Source organism: Lucilia cuprina, chromosome 2, assembly GCF_022045245.1.
Source record: "Lucilia cuprina isolate Lc7/37 chromosome 2, ASM2204524v1, whole genome shotgun sequence".
NCBI lineage: Eukaryota > Metazoa > Arthropoda > Insecta > Diptera > Calliphoridae > Lucilia > Lucilia cuprina.
The window spans coordinates 64,133,757-64,148,633 of NC_060950.1; the positions used below are offsets into that span (position 1 = coordinate 64,133,757).

A 14,877-nucleotide genomic window follows, 5' to 3' on the forward strand; every position below is an offset into this window, starting at 1 on the left:
CTTAAGAGCAAGGGGTGGATTCTTCAAACGTTTGTCAAATATGTGACAATTGATTTCACTAATCAACTACAATAATACAATAACAATAATTGTGGGTTGTATTTGAGAGTCAATTAAATGTCACTTAATATTGTGATTTTAAAACAATTGTAATTATCTTTTAACAAGCAGTAGAATTAAAAGGAAAACGTAAAGAAAATGTTTAAACCAGCTGTAGTCAAATCTGCACATTTGATTAAATGGTAGTAAAGAACAATGACTAGACCGGAACCCACGACTACTACTATAAAATAAGCTATGTTCATGGCTGTAGACTACATTCAAAACTGCGAACAGACTATAAACTAAACAGACCAGAATATAGACTAAACTATAGACTAGACGTTATACTAGATTATAGACTAGACTGTAGACTAGGCTATAAACTAGACTATAGTCTAGACTATAGACTAGCCTATAGACTAGACTATAGACTAGAATATAGACTAGACTATAGACCAGAATATAGACTAGACTATAAACTAGACTATAGACTAGACCATAATTTATTTTATGGTCTGGACTTTAGACCAGACTATAGACTAGACTATAGACTAGACTATAGACTAGACTATAGACTAGACTATAGACTAGACTATAGACTAGACTATAGACTAGACTATAGACTAGACTATAGACTAGACTATAGACTAGACTATAGACTAGACTATAGACTAGACTATAGACTAGACTATAGACTAGACTATAGACTAGACTATAGACTAGACTATAGACTAGACTATAGACTAGACTATAGACTAGACTATAGACTAGACTATAGACTAGACTATAGACTAGACTACAGACTAGACTATAGACTAGACTATAGACTAGACTACAGACTAGACTATAGACTAGACTATAGACTAAACTATAGACTAGACTATAGACTAGACTATAGACTAGACTATAGAATAGACTATAGACTACACTATAGACTATACTATAGACTACACTATAGACAACACTAAAGACTACACTATTAACTACACTATAGACTACACTATAGATTACACTATAGACTAGACTATAGACTAGACTATAGACTAGACTATATGCTAGACTATAGACTAGACTAAAAGCTAGACAATAGACTAGACAATAGACTAGACTATAGACTAGACTATAGACTAGACTATAGACTAGACTATAGACTAGACTATAGACTAGACTATAGACTAGACTATAGACTAGACTATAGACTAGACTATAGACTAGACTATAGACTAGACTATAGACTAGACTAAAGACTAGACTATAGACTAGACTATAGACTAGACTATAAACTAGACTATAGACTAGACTATAGACTAGACTATAGACTAGACTATAGACTAGACTATAGACTAGACTATAGACTAGACTATAGACTAGACTATAGACTAGACTATAGACTAGACTATAGACTAGACTATAGACTAGACTATAGACTAGACTATAGACTAGACTATAGACTAGACTATAGACTAGACTATAGACTAGACTATAGACTAGACTATAGACTAGACTATAGACTAGACTATAGACTAGACTATAGACTAGACTATAGACTAGACTATAGACTAGACTATAGACTAGACTATAGACTAGACTATAGACTAGACTATAGACTAGACTATAGACTAGACTATAGACTAGACTATAGACTAGACTATAGACTAGACTAGACTATAGACTAGACTATAGACTAGACTATAGACTAGACTATAGACTAGACTATAGACTAGACTATAGACTAGACTATAGACTAGACTATAGACTAGACTATAGACTAGACTATAGACTAGACTATAGACTAGACTATAGACTAGACTATAGACTAGACTGTAGACTAGACTATGGACTAGACTATGGACTAGACTATAGACTAGACTATAGACTAGACTATAGACTAGACTATAGACTAGACTATAGACTAGACTATAGTCTATAGACTAGACTATAGACTAGACTATAGTCTATAGACTAGACTATAGACTAGACTATAGACTAGACTATAGACTAGACTATAGACTAGACTATAGACTAGACTATAGACTAGACTATAGACTAGACTATAGACTAGACTATAGACTAGACTATAGACTAGACTATAGACTAGACTATAGACTAGACTACTAGACTATAGACTAGACTATAGACTAGACTATAGACTAGACTATAGACTAGACTATAGACTAGACTGTAGACTAGACTATGGACTAGACTATGGACTAGACTATAGACTAGACTATGGACTAGACTATGGACTAGACTATAGACTAGACTATAGACTAGACTATAGACTAGACTATAGACTAGACTATAGACTAGACTATAGTCTATAGAACTAGACTATAGACTAGACTATAGACTAGACTATAGACTAGACTATAGACTAGACTATAGACTAGACTATAGACTAGACTATAGACTAGACTATAGACTAGACTATAGACTAGACTATAGTCTATAGACTAGACTATAGACTAGACTATAGTCTATAGACTAGACTATAGACTAGACTATAGTCTATAGACTAGACTATAGACTAGACTATAGACTAGACTATAGACTAGACTATAGACTAGACTATAGACTAGACTATAGACTACAGACTATAGACTAGACTATAGACTAGACTATAGACTAGACTATAGTCTATAGACTAGACTATAGACTAGACTATAGTCTATAGACTAGACTATAGACTAGACTATAGACTAGACTATAGACTAGACTATAGACTAGACTATAGACTAGACTATAGACTAGACTATAGACTAGACTATAGACTAGACTATAGACTAGACTATAGACTAGACTATAGACTAGACTATAGACTAGACTATAGACTAGACTATAGACTAGACTATAGACTAGACTATAGACTAGACTATAGACTAGACTATAGACTAGACTATAGACTAGACTATAGACTAGACTATAGACTAGACTATAGACTAGACTATAGACTAGACTATAGACTAGACTATAGACTAGACTATAGACTAGACTATAGACTAGACTATAGACTAGACTATAGACTAGACTATAGACTAGACTATAGACTAGACTATAGACTAGACTATAGACTAGACTATAGACTAGACTATAGACTAGACTATAGACTAGACTATAGACTAGACTATAGACTAGACTGTAGACTAGACTATGGACTAGACTATGGACTAGACTATAGACTAGACTATAGACTAGACTATAGACTAGACTATAGACTAGACTATAGACTAGACTATAGTCTATAGACTAGACTATAGACTAGACTATAGTCTATAGACTAGACTATAGACTAGACTATAGACTAGACTATAGACTAGACTATAGACTAGACTATAGACTAGACTATAGACTAGACTATAGACTAGACTATAGACTAGACTATAGACTAGACTATAGACTAGACTATAGACTAGACTATTCACTAGACTATAGGCTAGATTATAGACTAGACTATAGACTAGACTATAGGCGAGATTATAGACTAGACTATAGACTAGACTATAGGCGAGATTATAGACTAGACTACAGACTAGACTATAGACTAGACTATAGACTAGACTATAAACTAGACTATAGACTAGACTATAGACTAGACTATAGACTAGAATATAGACTAGACTATAGACTAGACTATAGACTAGACTATAGACTAGACTATAGACTAGACTATAGACTAGACTATAGATTAGACTATAAACTAGACTATTGACTAGACTATAGACTAGACTATAGACTAGACTATAGACTAGACTATAGACTAGACTATAAATTAGACTATAGACTAGACTGTAGATTAGACTATAGACTAGACTATATATTAGACTATAGACTAGACTATAGACTAGACTGTAGACTAGACTATAGACTAGACTATAGATTAGACTATAGACTAGACCATAGACTAGACTATAGACTAGACCATAGACTAGACTATAGACTAGACTATAGACTAGACTATAGACTAGACTATAGACTAGACTATAGACTAGACTATAGACTACACTATAGACTAGACTATAGACTACACTATAGACTAGACTTTAGATTAGACTATAGACTAAACTAGACTATAGACTAGACTATAGATTAGACTATAGACTAGACTAAGCTAGACCATAGATTAGACTATAGACTAGACTAAACTAGACCATAGACTAGACTAATCTTAAGACCGTTTTTAATAAAGCTTTAAAAATAAAACTCCATTTTTTACATTTCATAAAATTTTTAATCTAATTTTTTTTTTCTTTTAAATATTAAACATGGAAGTTCTTATTGTTCAAGTATTTTTCCAAATAAAATACAATACAATAAATTATCACTATAATGACTAGTTTTGACACACTCATCTTCATTGAGATTCCTTTTAACATCCCTTTATCGTAAATGACAAAAGAAATCGAGCAAAAAAATATTTACATTAAAATTTAAAATATCTTTCGTTCTTTGCCTTAAAAATGTGTATGCTGCTGCATGTATTATGTTAAGTTATATAATTTAGTGTCACCCATAATATCAACATCACTGCCTTCTTCATCATCCATATCATCATCATCCAAATCGGAATAATCATCGGTCGAGTAGTCGTGATGCAAGAAACTCACACCACTATCTAAATTATGGTGACCATTTGACATGTTGCGCAATATTTGGAGTTGTTGATGATGCTGCTGCTGAGAGTTGGTATGATGTGGTTGGTGATGGTGGGAGTTAGAATGTAAAGATTTTCCTTCAATGTGACTGCTGCCTGTAGTACTATTATTGTTGCCATGTGTCGATGAAGATGAAGAGTTGGATGTTGTTAATGTTATTGTAGAGCCATTTTTGTTGTTGCTACCACCATTGCTATTTGTTGCTCCTTCGGAACGTGAAAAATCAACCGGTTCTAAAAAGAAGAGAAATTAGTTTGACTTGAAATTTTGTTGTTCAAAGAAAAGTAAATAATTAAATTATTTAAGTTTATTCTAAGACGGCCATTATATGAAATCATTTTCATCCCTTTTTGTTTGTTTGTTTTATAAGTTCAAGGCGGCCATTTTGTCTTGGAGTTTTCTAAAGAAATTTTTCTTCTCTAATAGTTTTGAAGTTAATGGATTTCAATTTTAGCAATATGTAGTTATTTGCGTTCATTGTCTTTATACTGAAAACTTTCTTTAGTTAAAAACAAAATGGGGGTTAATTTATTTTAACTTCTCAAAACTTTTAGTCACAAATGTAAGGGTTATTTGTAGTAGGGGTTACTTTATAGTCTAGTCAGTAGTCTAGTCTAGTCTAGAGTCTATTTTGTAGTCCAGTCTATAGTATATTCTATAGTCTAGCCTATATTCTAGTCTAAATTCTATTCTATAGTCTAGTATATAGTCTGTTCTATAGTCTAGTCTATAGTCTATTCTGTAGTCTAGTATAGTCTGTCTATAATCTAGTCTATAGCCTAGTGTATAGTCTAGTCTATAGTTTAGTCTATAGTCTAGTCTATAGTCTAGTCTATAGACTAGTCTATAGTCTAGTCTATAGTCAAGTCTATAGTCTAGTCTATAGTCTAGTCTATAGTCTAGTCTATAGTCTAGTCTATAGTCTAGTCTATAGTCTAGTCTATAGTCTAGTCTATAGTCTAGTCTATAGTCTAGTCTATAGTCTAGTCTATAGTCTAGTCTATAGTCTAGTCTATAGTCTAGTCTATAGTCTAGTCTATAGTCTAGTCTATAGTCTAGTCTATAGTCTAGTCTATAGTCTAGTCTATAGTCTAGTCTATAGTCTAGTCTATAGTCTAGTCTATAGTCTAGTCTATAGTCTAGTCTATAGTCTAGTCTATAGTCTAGTCTATAGTCTAGTCTATAGTCTAGTCTATAGTCTAGTCTATAGTCTAGTCTATAGTCTAGTCTATAGTCTAGTCTATAGTCTAGTCTATAGTCTAGTCTATAGTCTAGTCTATAGTCTGGTCTATAGTCTAGTCTATAGTCTAGTCTATAGTCTAGTCTATAGTCTAGTCTATAGTCTAGTCTATAGTCTAGTCTATAGTCTAGTCTATAGTCTAGTCTATAGTCTAGTCTATAGTCTAGTCTATAGTCTAGTCTATAGTCTAGTCTATAGTCTAGTCTATAGTCTAGTCTATAGTCTAGTCTATAGTCTAGTCTATAGTCTAGTCTATAGTCTAGTCTATAGTCTAGTCTATAGTCTAGTCTATAGTCTAGTCTATAGTCTAGTCTATAGTCTAGTCTATAGTCTAGTCTATAGTCTAGTCTATAGTCTAGTCTATAGTCTAGTCTATAGTCTAGTCTATAGTCTAGTCTATAGTCTAGTCTATAGTCTAGTCTATAGTCTAGTCTATAGTCTAGTCTATAGTCTAGTCTATAGTCTAGTCTATAGTCTAGTCTAGTCTATAGTCTAGTCTAGTCTATAGTCTAGTCTAGTCTATAGTCTAGTCTATAGTCTAGTCTATAGTCTAGTCTATAGTCTAGTCTATAGTCTAGTCTATAGTCTAGTCTATAGTCTAGTCAATAGTCTAGTCTATACTCTAGTCTATAGTCTAGTCTATAGTCTAGTCTATAGTCTAGTCTATAGTCTAGTCTATAGTCTAGTCTATAGTCTAGTCTAGTCTATAGTCTAGTCTAGTCTATAGTCTAGTCTATAGTCTAGTCTATAGTCTAGTCTATAGTCTAGTCTATAGTCTAGTCTATAGTCTAGTCTATAGTCTAGTCTATAGTCTAGTCTATAGTCTAGTCTATAGTCTAGTCTATAGTCTAGTCTATAGTCTAGTCTATAGTCTAGTCTATAGTCTAGTCTATAGTCTAGTCTATAGTCTAGTCTATAGTCTAGTCTATAGTCTAGTCTATAGTCTAGTCTATAGTCTAGTCTATAGTCTAGTCTATAGTCTAGTCTATAGTCTAGTCTATAGTCTAGTCTATAATCTGGTCTATATTCTAGTCTATAACCTAATTTATAGTTTAGTCCATAGTCAGGTCTATAGTCTAGTCCATGGTCTATTCTATATTCTAGGTTATAGGCGAATCTATAGTCTAGTCTATAGTTTAGTCAAAAGTCTTGTCTATGGTCTATTCTACATTCTAGTATATAGTCTAGTCTATATTCTAGTCCATAATCAGTAGTCTATAGTCCAGTCTATAGCCTTGTCTTTAGTCTAGTCTATAGTTAAGTGTATAGTCAAGTCTATAGTTTAGTATATATTCTAGTCTATAGTTCACAGTCTTATTAAAATACAGAAATCTATTAAAATGTTTAAATATTTGTTTTGCAATAAATGCCCTTTCCATAAAAACAAATTCAAACCATAAATCAAAACACTGCCTTGCTTCCAGTACTCACCATTCATGACATCCCTTCTTCTTAATTGTTTTTTATGTTTCATGCGTCGATTTTGAAACCAAGTCTTTACTTGTGTTTCACTCAAACCTAACGATGTGGCCAACTCCACACGTTCTGGTGTTGATAAATATCGTTGAGCCTCAAAACGTTTTTCCAAACCCGACAATTGAGGGTCACTAAAAACAGTACGTGCCTTACGTCTGCGACAATGACGTAAAGCATTGACACCCATGCCCAAACCTAAGGCGAGTTCTGGCATACAACCACCGGCAAACAAATGACCACCACCAAAGAGACCAGCTGGAAGAAAGAAACCAAAAATAATATACTTGTAAATAGTTAGCAATAATTTAATTTAAAAAGGTCTAAACTTTCCCAAAAAAAAGGAACATACAACCTTTTTGTATTGAATATGCAATAAATGATCTAGTGTTAATTAAATATAGTTTATTGAGTGTAAACACACTTACCTTGTGATAAAAAATAGGGATCCACCGATTTGTAGGCACCCGATGATGGTGACAAATAACCCAAAGTCATTTGCAAAAAACCATGATCACTATAGGCTGCACTAGGATATAAAACATTACTAGGAGGTGGTGGCGCTGTGACATGTGCATGCGAATGTGTGGAGGGTGAAGTTAGGACCGTTGTTGGTGTTGCATGATGTGCAGATCCATAATTGTGAGCCGCCACATTGTTAAGCAAGGAATTGCTAGCCGTCGGTGTTGTTGTTGCCGGCGGTGTTGAGACGGCACTACTTGCTGCTGATTGTTGTGTAGGAGTTGTTGAACTTGTATTGGTATTATTTAAACGATCCGAGGAAGATTTGTGAGTTCTGTAGAGAAATTGTTTGATATAATTGACTTATTTGCAAAATTTTTCGGACCCCTGCATTTAGTTTCGATTATAGTTTTTTTTTTAATTTTAATAATAATAGATTTATCAACTTTCTATGTAAAATTAACTTAAACCACACATTAAATAATTTCTTTGTAATAGATGATAAGGAAAATCGCATGGGTTTTGCGGTTTAATTATTTTTGGTAAATATTGGAACTATAAAAAAAATTATATACATATCACGTAACTGTAGTGGTCTAGCCAATTGACTATATCAAAGGCTCTTGGTTAGTCTAGTTTATAGTCTTATCTATGTATATACAGTCAACAGTCCAGTCTAGTCTATAATCTTGACTAGTCTATAGTCTTCTAATCTACAGCTTTGAATTTAGTGTGTACAAGATACTATAGACTTGTATATAGTCTAGTCTATAGTGTTGTATATAATGTAGTTTATAGTCTTTAGTCTAATCTACAATGTAGTCTATAGTCTAGTACTATAGGCTAGTCTAGTCTACAGTATTGACTATTATCTAAATTTAGTAAGTAAAAGAGTCAATAGTTTTGACTATAGTCAAGTCTATAGTCTAGTCTATTATATACTGTGTAGTCTAGTCTATACTCTAGCCTAAACTCCAGTTCATGGTTTATTCTATAGTCTAGTCTATAGCCTAGTCTATAGTCTAGTCTATAGCTTGGTCTATAGTCTAGTCTATAGTATAGTTTATAGTCTAGTCTGTAGTCTAGTCTATACACAAGTCTATACTCTAGTTATAGTCTAATATATAGTCTAGTTTATTGTCTTGTCTATAGTCTAGTCAGTCAGTTTCAGTCAGTCTTTAGTCTAGTTTATAGACTAAAGTAGCCTTGAATGTAGTTTAGTCTGTATTCTGATCGATAGTCTAGTCTATAATCTAGTTGTAGTTAGTTGATAGTTATATTTTATATTATATTTTAGTCTAGAGTATAGTCAATAGTCTAGTGTATAGTCTGGTCTATAGTGTGGTATTATAATAGTTTAAAGTCTAATCTATAGTTTAGGATATGGTCCACTATCAAGTCTATTTCCAAGTTCATAGTTAAGACTGTAGTGGAGCCTAGAGTCTAGTGTGTAGTCCAGCTAAAGTCTATTATATAGTCTAATCTTTAGACTTTCCTAAGGTCTAGTCTATATCACTGACTATTATCTACTCAACAGTTTTGAATTTAGTCTGTAGTCGAGTCATTAGTCTTTACTATAGACTATAGTAAAGTCTACGGATTCAATTATAGTCTAAACTAAAAAACACTGAGTATGTCGCCATAATTTCCTTTATAAGTTTGTTTAAAAACTTGATAATTTCAAAAGAAAAAAACTAGTTATGAAACTGTAGTTAAAGAACAATCCAGGCCCACTAAATGTTTAGGTGTATTTCTGCAGATTAGATGTAACTTACATTATCTATTCAAACTAACTAGAATTGAGTAGTACCTACCGACGGAACTATGAATAATAGCGGCGGAATAAATTATGAGATATTAAGCACTAAGGGAGTATGTAATTTTTTCCATCTAAAAGTTTCACAAATTTTAATTAAAATCGGTCCATTTTCTGTTGGCTATATAGTTTCTCATAATATTTTTACTTCACTCGGATCAATATCATATAGATTATAATCTATTTATTATAATAAATATATTGTTTTATATTTCTGTAGTTTGGTTTATTGTTGAGCCAAGGTCTGTTAAAGGTCCTCTTTCAAAAATCAGTCCGATCGTCACCGATTTGTAATTAATATTGTAATAAAAAGTCAAAGGAATTAGACTTGATATTGACATTTTATAGACTTGATCAAAACTCCGTCGGATGCGTATTTAATAAATATAAGGAAATAGCTATTCCCTAAAAATATTGACCAACTTCTTTAAAACTTTCTCTGACTCCGACGTATCAGTTCTGTTTACGAATTTAAATTACAAGATAAATGCTCACCTTTCTCTATGCATAATCCTTTGATAATCCTCCGATTCATGACGATTATTATTATGAGTATTTGAAATCGATTTTGAATGAGAATTATTATGATTATTATTATATTCACTTGATGGCAGTGCTGAAGCTTTTAATTTATCACTATCACTTGAAGAAGTTTTTAAAGAATTTTTTGACGCTAATTTTAATTTATTTAAAACACTATTATTATTAATATTGTTGTTATTTTGATTGTTATTATTATTATTATTGTTGTTGTTATTTAAATTTTGACATAATATATGTTCTATGGAAAATGGTGTCTTCGAAGAGACCATGGTTGTATTAGAAGCTGTAGAATTTGTATGATTTTGTTGTTGTTGGGTCACTGTTTGATGTTGCATTATTTGCGGTAATTTTGTTACTAAATTTGAAGCTGATGTTACACTTAAATTTTCACTTATTTGTATGGACATTTTATTTTCCCTTTAATTTTATTCTTTTTGTATTATAAATAACTTTCTTTAATTAAATGAAAATCGTTCTAGTTTAAACAATTCTTCTTTTTCTTAACGTTACCAATAGTTATTTAACCGTTATTTAGCTGTTTACTCGTTGACGGTTGCATTAACAGTGATTTAACATGAATATACCACAAAATCTGTACTTGAGTTTATAACCTTCTGAAATTTTGCAATCTTTTCCTTTGGCAGGCATCACCAGCTCTTGCTTATTAAAACATCAAGAGCTGCTGAAAATATGAAAAAAACAACCACATTTACTCGTTCATGCGATAAGTTGGAAAACCAACCCATATAGAACTTTGAGTGTGTGCAATTCAATTATCCTTTTTAGTTTTTTATTGCACATCCCCCACCTTAACTGTTAAGTTTATAGTTAACCCTTAGTGGGCTGGGTAATTTTTATCGCTCTAGATACTTTATAAAAATTATGCTGTCTTTAATCTAATCTATAGTCAAGTTTATAGTGTAATCTATGGTCTAGACTATAGTCTATTCTTTGGTCTATTCTATAGTCTAGTCTATAGTCTAGTCTAGTCTATAGTCTAGTCTAGTCTATAGTCTAATCTACAGTCTAGTCTACAGTCTAGCCTATAGTCTAGTCTATAGTCTAGTCTATAGTCTAGTCTATAGTCTAGTCTATAGTCTAGTCTATAGTCTAGTCTATAGTCTAGTCTAGTCTATTGTCTAGTCTAGTCTATAGTCTAGTCTATAGTCTAGTCTATAGTCTAGTCTATAGTCTAGTCTATAGTCTAGTCTATAGTCTAGTCTATACTCTAGTCTATAGTCTAGTCTATAGTTTATTCTATAGTCTAGTCTATAGTCTAGTCTATAGTTTAGTCTGTATTCTAGTTTATAGTCTATAGGTTAGCCTATAGTCTAGTCTATAGACTAGCCTATAGTCCAGTATAAAGTCCAGTCTATAGTCTAGTATATAATCTAGTCTATAGTATAGTCTATAGTCTAGTCTATAGTCTAGTCTATAGTCTAGTCTATAGTCTAGTCAATAGTCTAGTCTATAGTCTAGTCAATAGTCTAGTCTATAGTCTAGTCTATAGTCTAGTCTATAGTCTAGTCTATAGTCTAGTATATAGTCTAGTCTATAATCTAGTCTATAGTCTGGCCTATAGTTTGGTCTATAGTCTGGTCTGAGTCTGTAGTCTAGTCTATAGTCTAGTATATATTCTAATCTATAGCCTAGTCTATAGTCTTGTATATAGCCTAGTCTTTAGTCTAGTTTATAGTCTATAGTCTTATCTTAAGTCTGGTCTATAGTCTATAGTCTTATCTTAAGTGTGGTCTATAGTCTAGTTTATAGTTTATCCTTTAATCTATAGCCTATAGTCAAGTCTTGCCCAGTTTATAGTGTAATCTGTAGTTTAGGATCCTTTCACATCTTCATGGGTTAAAAACATTATATGATGCAGGGCAGTTTATATGCTTTATAACAAACATTATCTCCATTTAAAAATCATCCCTATGTTCTATAATAAATATAAAAAATGTTCGTTACACTCACTCACACACGCACACCCCAAATATACGAAGATTGTTAACGCCCCTTTTTATATCATCAAATCCTTTAGAACGCAAACAGCATATAGTTGTCTCTTTCGTTACTACTTTAAAATTTCTTCCTACTCTATCCTCACATAAAGGTCCTTAAAAATTTCAACAGAATTATTTTATCGTTATATTTTTATACAATTTTTTTTCCCTTTTACTACATGTGTAATTCCCCAATTAGTGTGTTATTTTAGTCTTAACTAGGTTATATAGTCTCTCGATTTCGGTTCTTGGTATTAAACTCACTCACACAATCATTTTTAAAGTGTGTGGATGTATAAAAATTGTTTTCTTTTTTCATTTCCTTTATTTATCATGTCAAAGTATTTTTTCACTTCATTAAGTAGGTATTATATATACGTGGGTATGGACTTAAGAATTTGGTACCAAAAGTAGGTCCTTTTTATGTATATATTAGGAAATTGGCTAGAATAAGGTCATATTATAGACTAAACTATGCTTCAGACTGTAGTCCAAACTATAGACAATAAGGACATAACTATACTCCTGAATATAGTCTAAACTATAGTCATCACTATAGACCAAACATGCTCCATATTATGTACTAAACGTAGGTCCTAGCGAATAGTCTAATATAGGTCTACTCCAAAGCCCAATTACGAATAAAGTCCAAACTTCGGTCTCAACTGTAGTCACTTTATAACTTTGAAGTGCGCAAACCTAAAATATACACACACACACTTTAACACGAATACAAAATCGTGTTCCATCCTTAATTGTAGTCGTCGTCCACTGTTTGCTTGTCGTTTGATATAATATGAGTGCTCCTAGTATTTTGTGAATGTAGTGGGTGTAGTACTACTATAGTAGCATCCAAACAGCAATAATAATTTTATGTTCATAAATTCAACCATAAACGACTTAAGTATTCTCAATGTATTGATTTTTTCTGCTGCTGCTTTTGCAGTTGCTTTGCTTCATTAATTTAACTCTGACTGAAAGACTGACAGACAGAATGTCTATATATAATTTTGTTGTAACTTGTCAACGTTTATAATTTTATTTAATAATTTGCTTGTTTTTTTCTTCTTCGCTTTCTTCATCTTCTTCGGGAAAATTGTGCATAATTATGAGAGAATTCAATTAGTTTGACATTTTTTCTGTTCTGCTAATTATCTCTTGAAAAATTTTGTTTATGAATTTTTCTTTTATAATGAAAAGCGAAAATCGGATTGTAATAGACTACAGATTGATTAAACTGTAGACTATAGACTAGACTAAACTATAGACTAAACTATAGACTAAACTATAGTCTAGACTATAGACTAGACTATAAACTAGACCATAGACTAGACTACAGACTAGACTATAGACTAGACTATAGACTAGACTATAGACTATAGATTAGACTATAGACTAGGCTATAGACTAGACTATAGACTAGACTATAGACTAGACTATAGACTAGACTATAGACTAGACTATAGACTAGACTATAGGGTAGACTATAGGGTAGACTATAGACTAGACTATAGACTAGACTACAGACTAGACTATAGACTAGACTATAGACTAGACTATAGACTAGACTATAGACTAGCCTATAGACTAGACTATAGACTAAACTAAAGATTAGACTTCAGACTAGACTATAGACTGAACTATAGACTAGACTATAGACAAGACTATAGAATGGACTATAGACTAGACTATAGACTGGACTATAGACTAGACTATAGTCTAGACTAGGTCGGATTAAGTACAATACTTCAGACAAAATACTGAACAATATTGCTGCCAAAGGACTAAACTATAGTCAAAGCTCTTTATTAGTTGGTTTCGTTTTCTTAATTTATTTTATATACTTTAGTTAGTTAAAATAGTACACCTATTTAGCTTAAGTAGGTGTATGTAGTATGTGGCAGCTGTATACATATGTATGTCTTGTAATAGTAGTAGTATTTGTATTATTGCTGTCATCATCACGATGTTGTCGTTTATATTTATATTATCATTTTATGTGGTTACTGTTAGTTCATTTAATAATTTACTTACTTGTTTTTATCATTAGGTTTACATTATATAAAACATACTTACATACATACAAACGGTTTATATTAACAAACAATGAAACAAACATATTTGTGTTAGAATAAACAAAAAACAAGGATATAAAATACTTTTCTTTGTGTTAAAGGTGACTAAAATCTAGGTAAAGTTTTACTTTTATAAATAATTTATTTAATAAAAGTGGTTTATTTTCTTCCCATACCTTTAGATCTATGCTGATGTTTTTTGCTCTAATTATTATTTTTTAAGTATCTTTAGAAAAAAAGAATAGAATATTTTTTACAGTTTGACGATTAAAACGTGCAAAAGTGTTGTAAAGGTTGTAATGTTTTAAGCATTTGATAAAAAACTTCTAATGAACAGATATTTAAAAGTTCATATTCTTATTGTATAGAATTGTCTATAGTCTAGACTATAGTCTGGTCTATAGTCTACTCTATAGTCTACTTTATAGACTAGTTTATAGTCTATTATATAGCCTACTCTACAATTTAGTCTACAGTTTAGTCTATAGTCTTGTCTATAGTCTAGTCTATAGTCTAGTCTATAGTCTAGTCTATAGTCTAGTCTATAGTCTAGTCTATAGTCTAGTCTATAGTC

The 14,877-nt window shown here is 31.7% G+C and overlaps 1 protein-coding gene across 1 annotated transcript; it reads right to left on the bottom strand.

Annotated features, from left to right (window-relative positions):
• Positions 1 to 4,254: 4,254 nt before the first annotated feature.
• LOC111680415 (brain-specific homeobox protein) lies at positions 4,255 to 10,813 on the bottom strand. The gene is made up of 4 exons (XM_046956221.1): positions 10,181 to 10,813; positions 7,836 to 8,203; positions 7,366 to 7,665; positions 4,255 to 4,927 (listed from the first exon to the last, which is right to left on the bottom strand). The coding sequence occupies exons 1-4, from the start codon at positions 10,633 to 10,635 to the stop codon at positions 4,521 to 4,523; spliced, it is 1,530 nt and encodes a 509-aa protein (XP_046812177.1). The 5' UTR covers positions 10,636 to 10,813; the 3' UTR covers positions 4,255 to 4,520.
• Between the last annotated feature and the right edge of the window lie 4,064 nt (positions 10,814 to 14,877).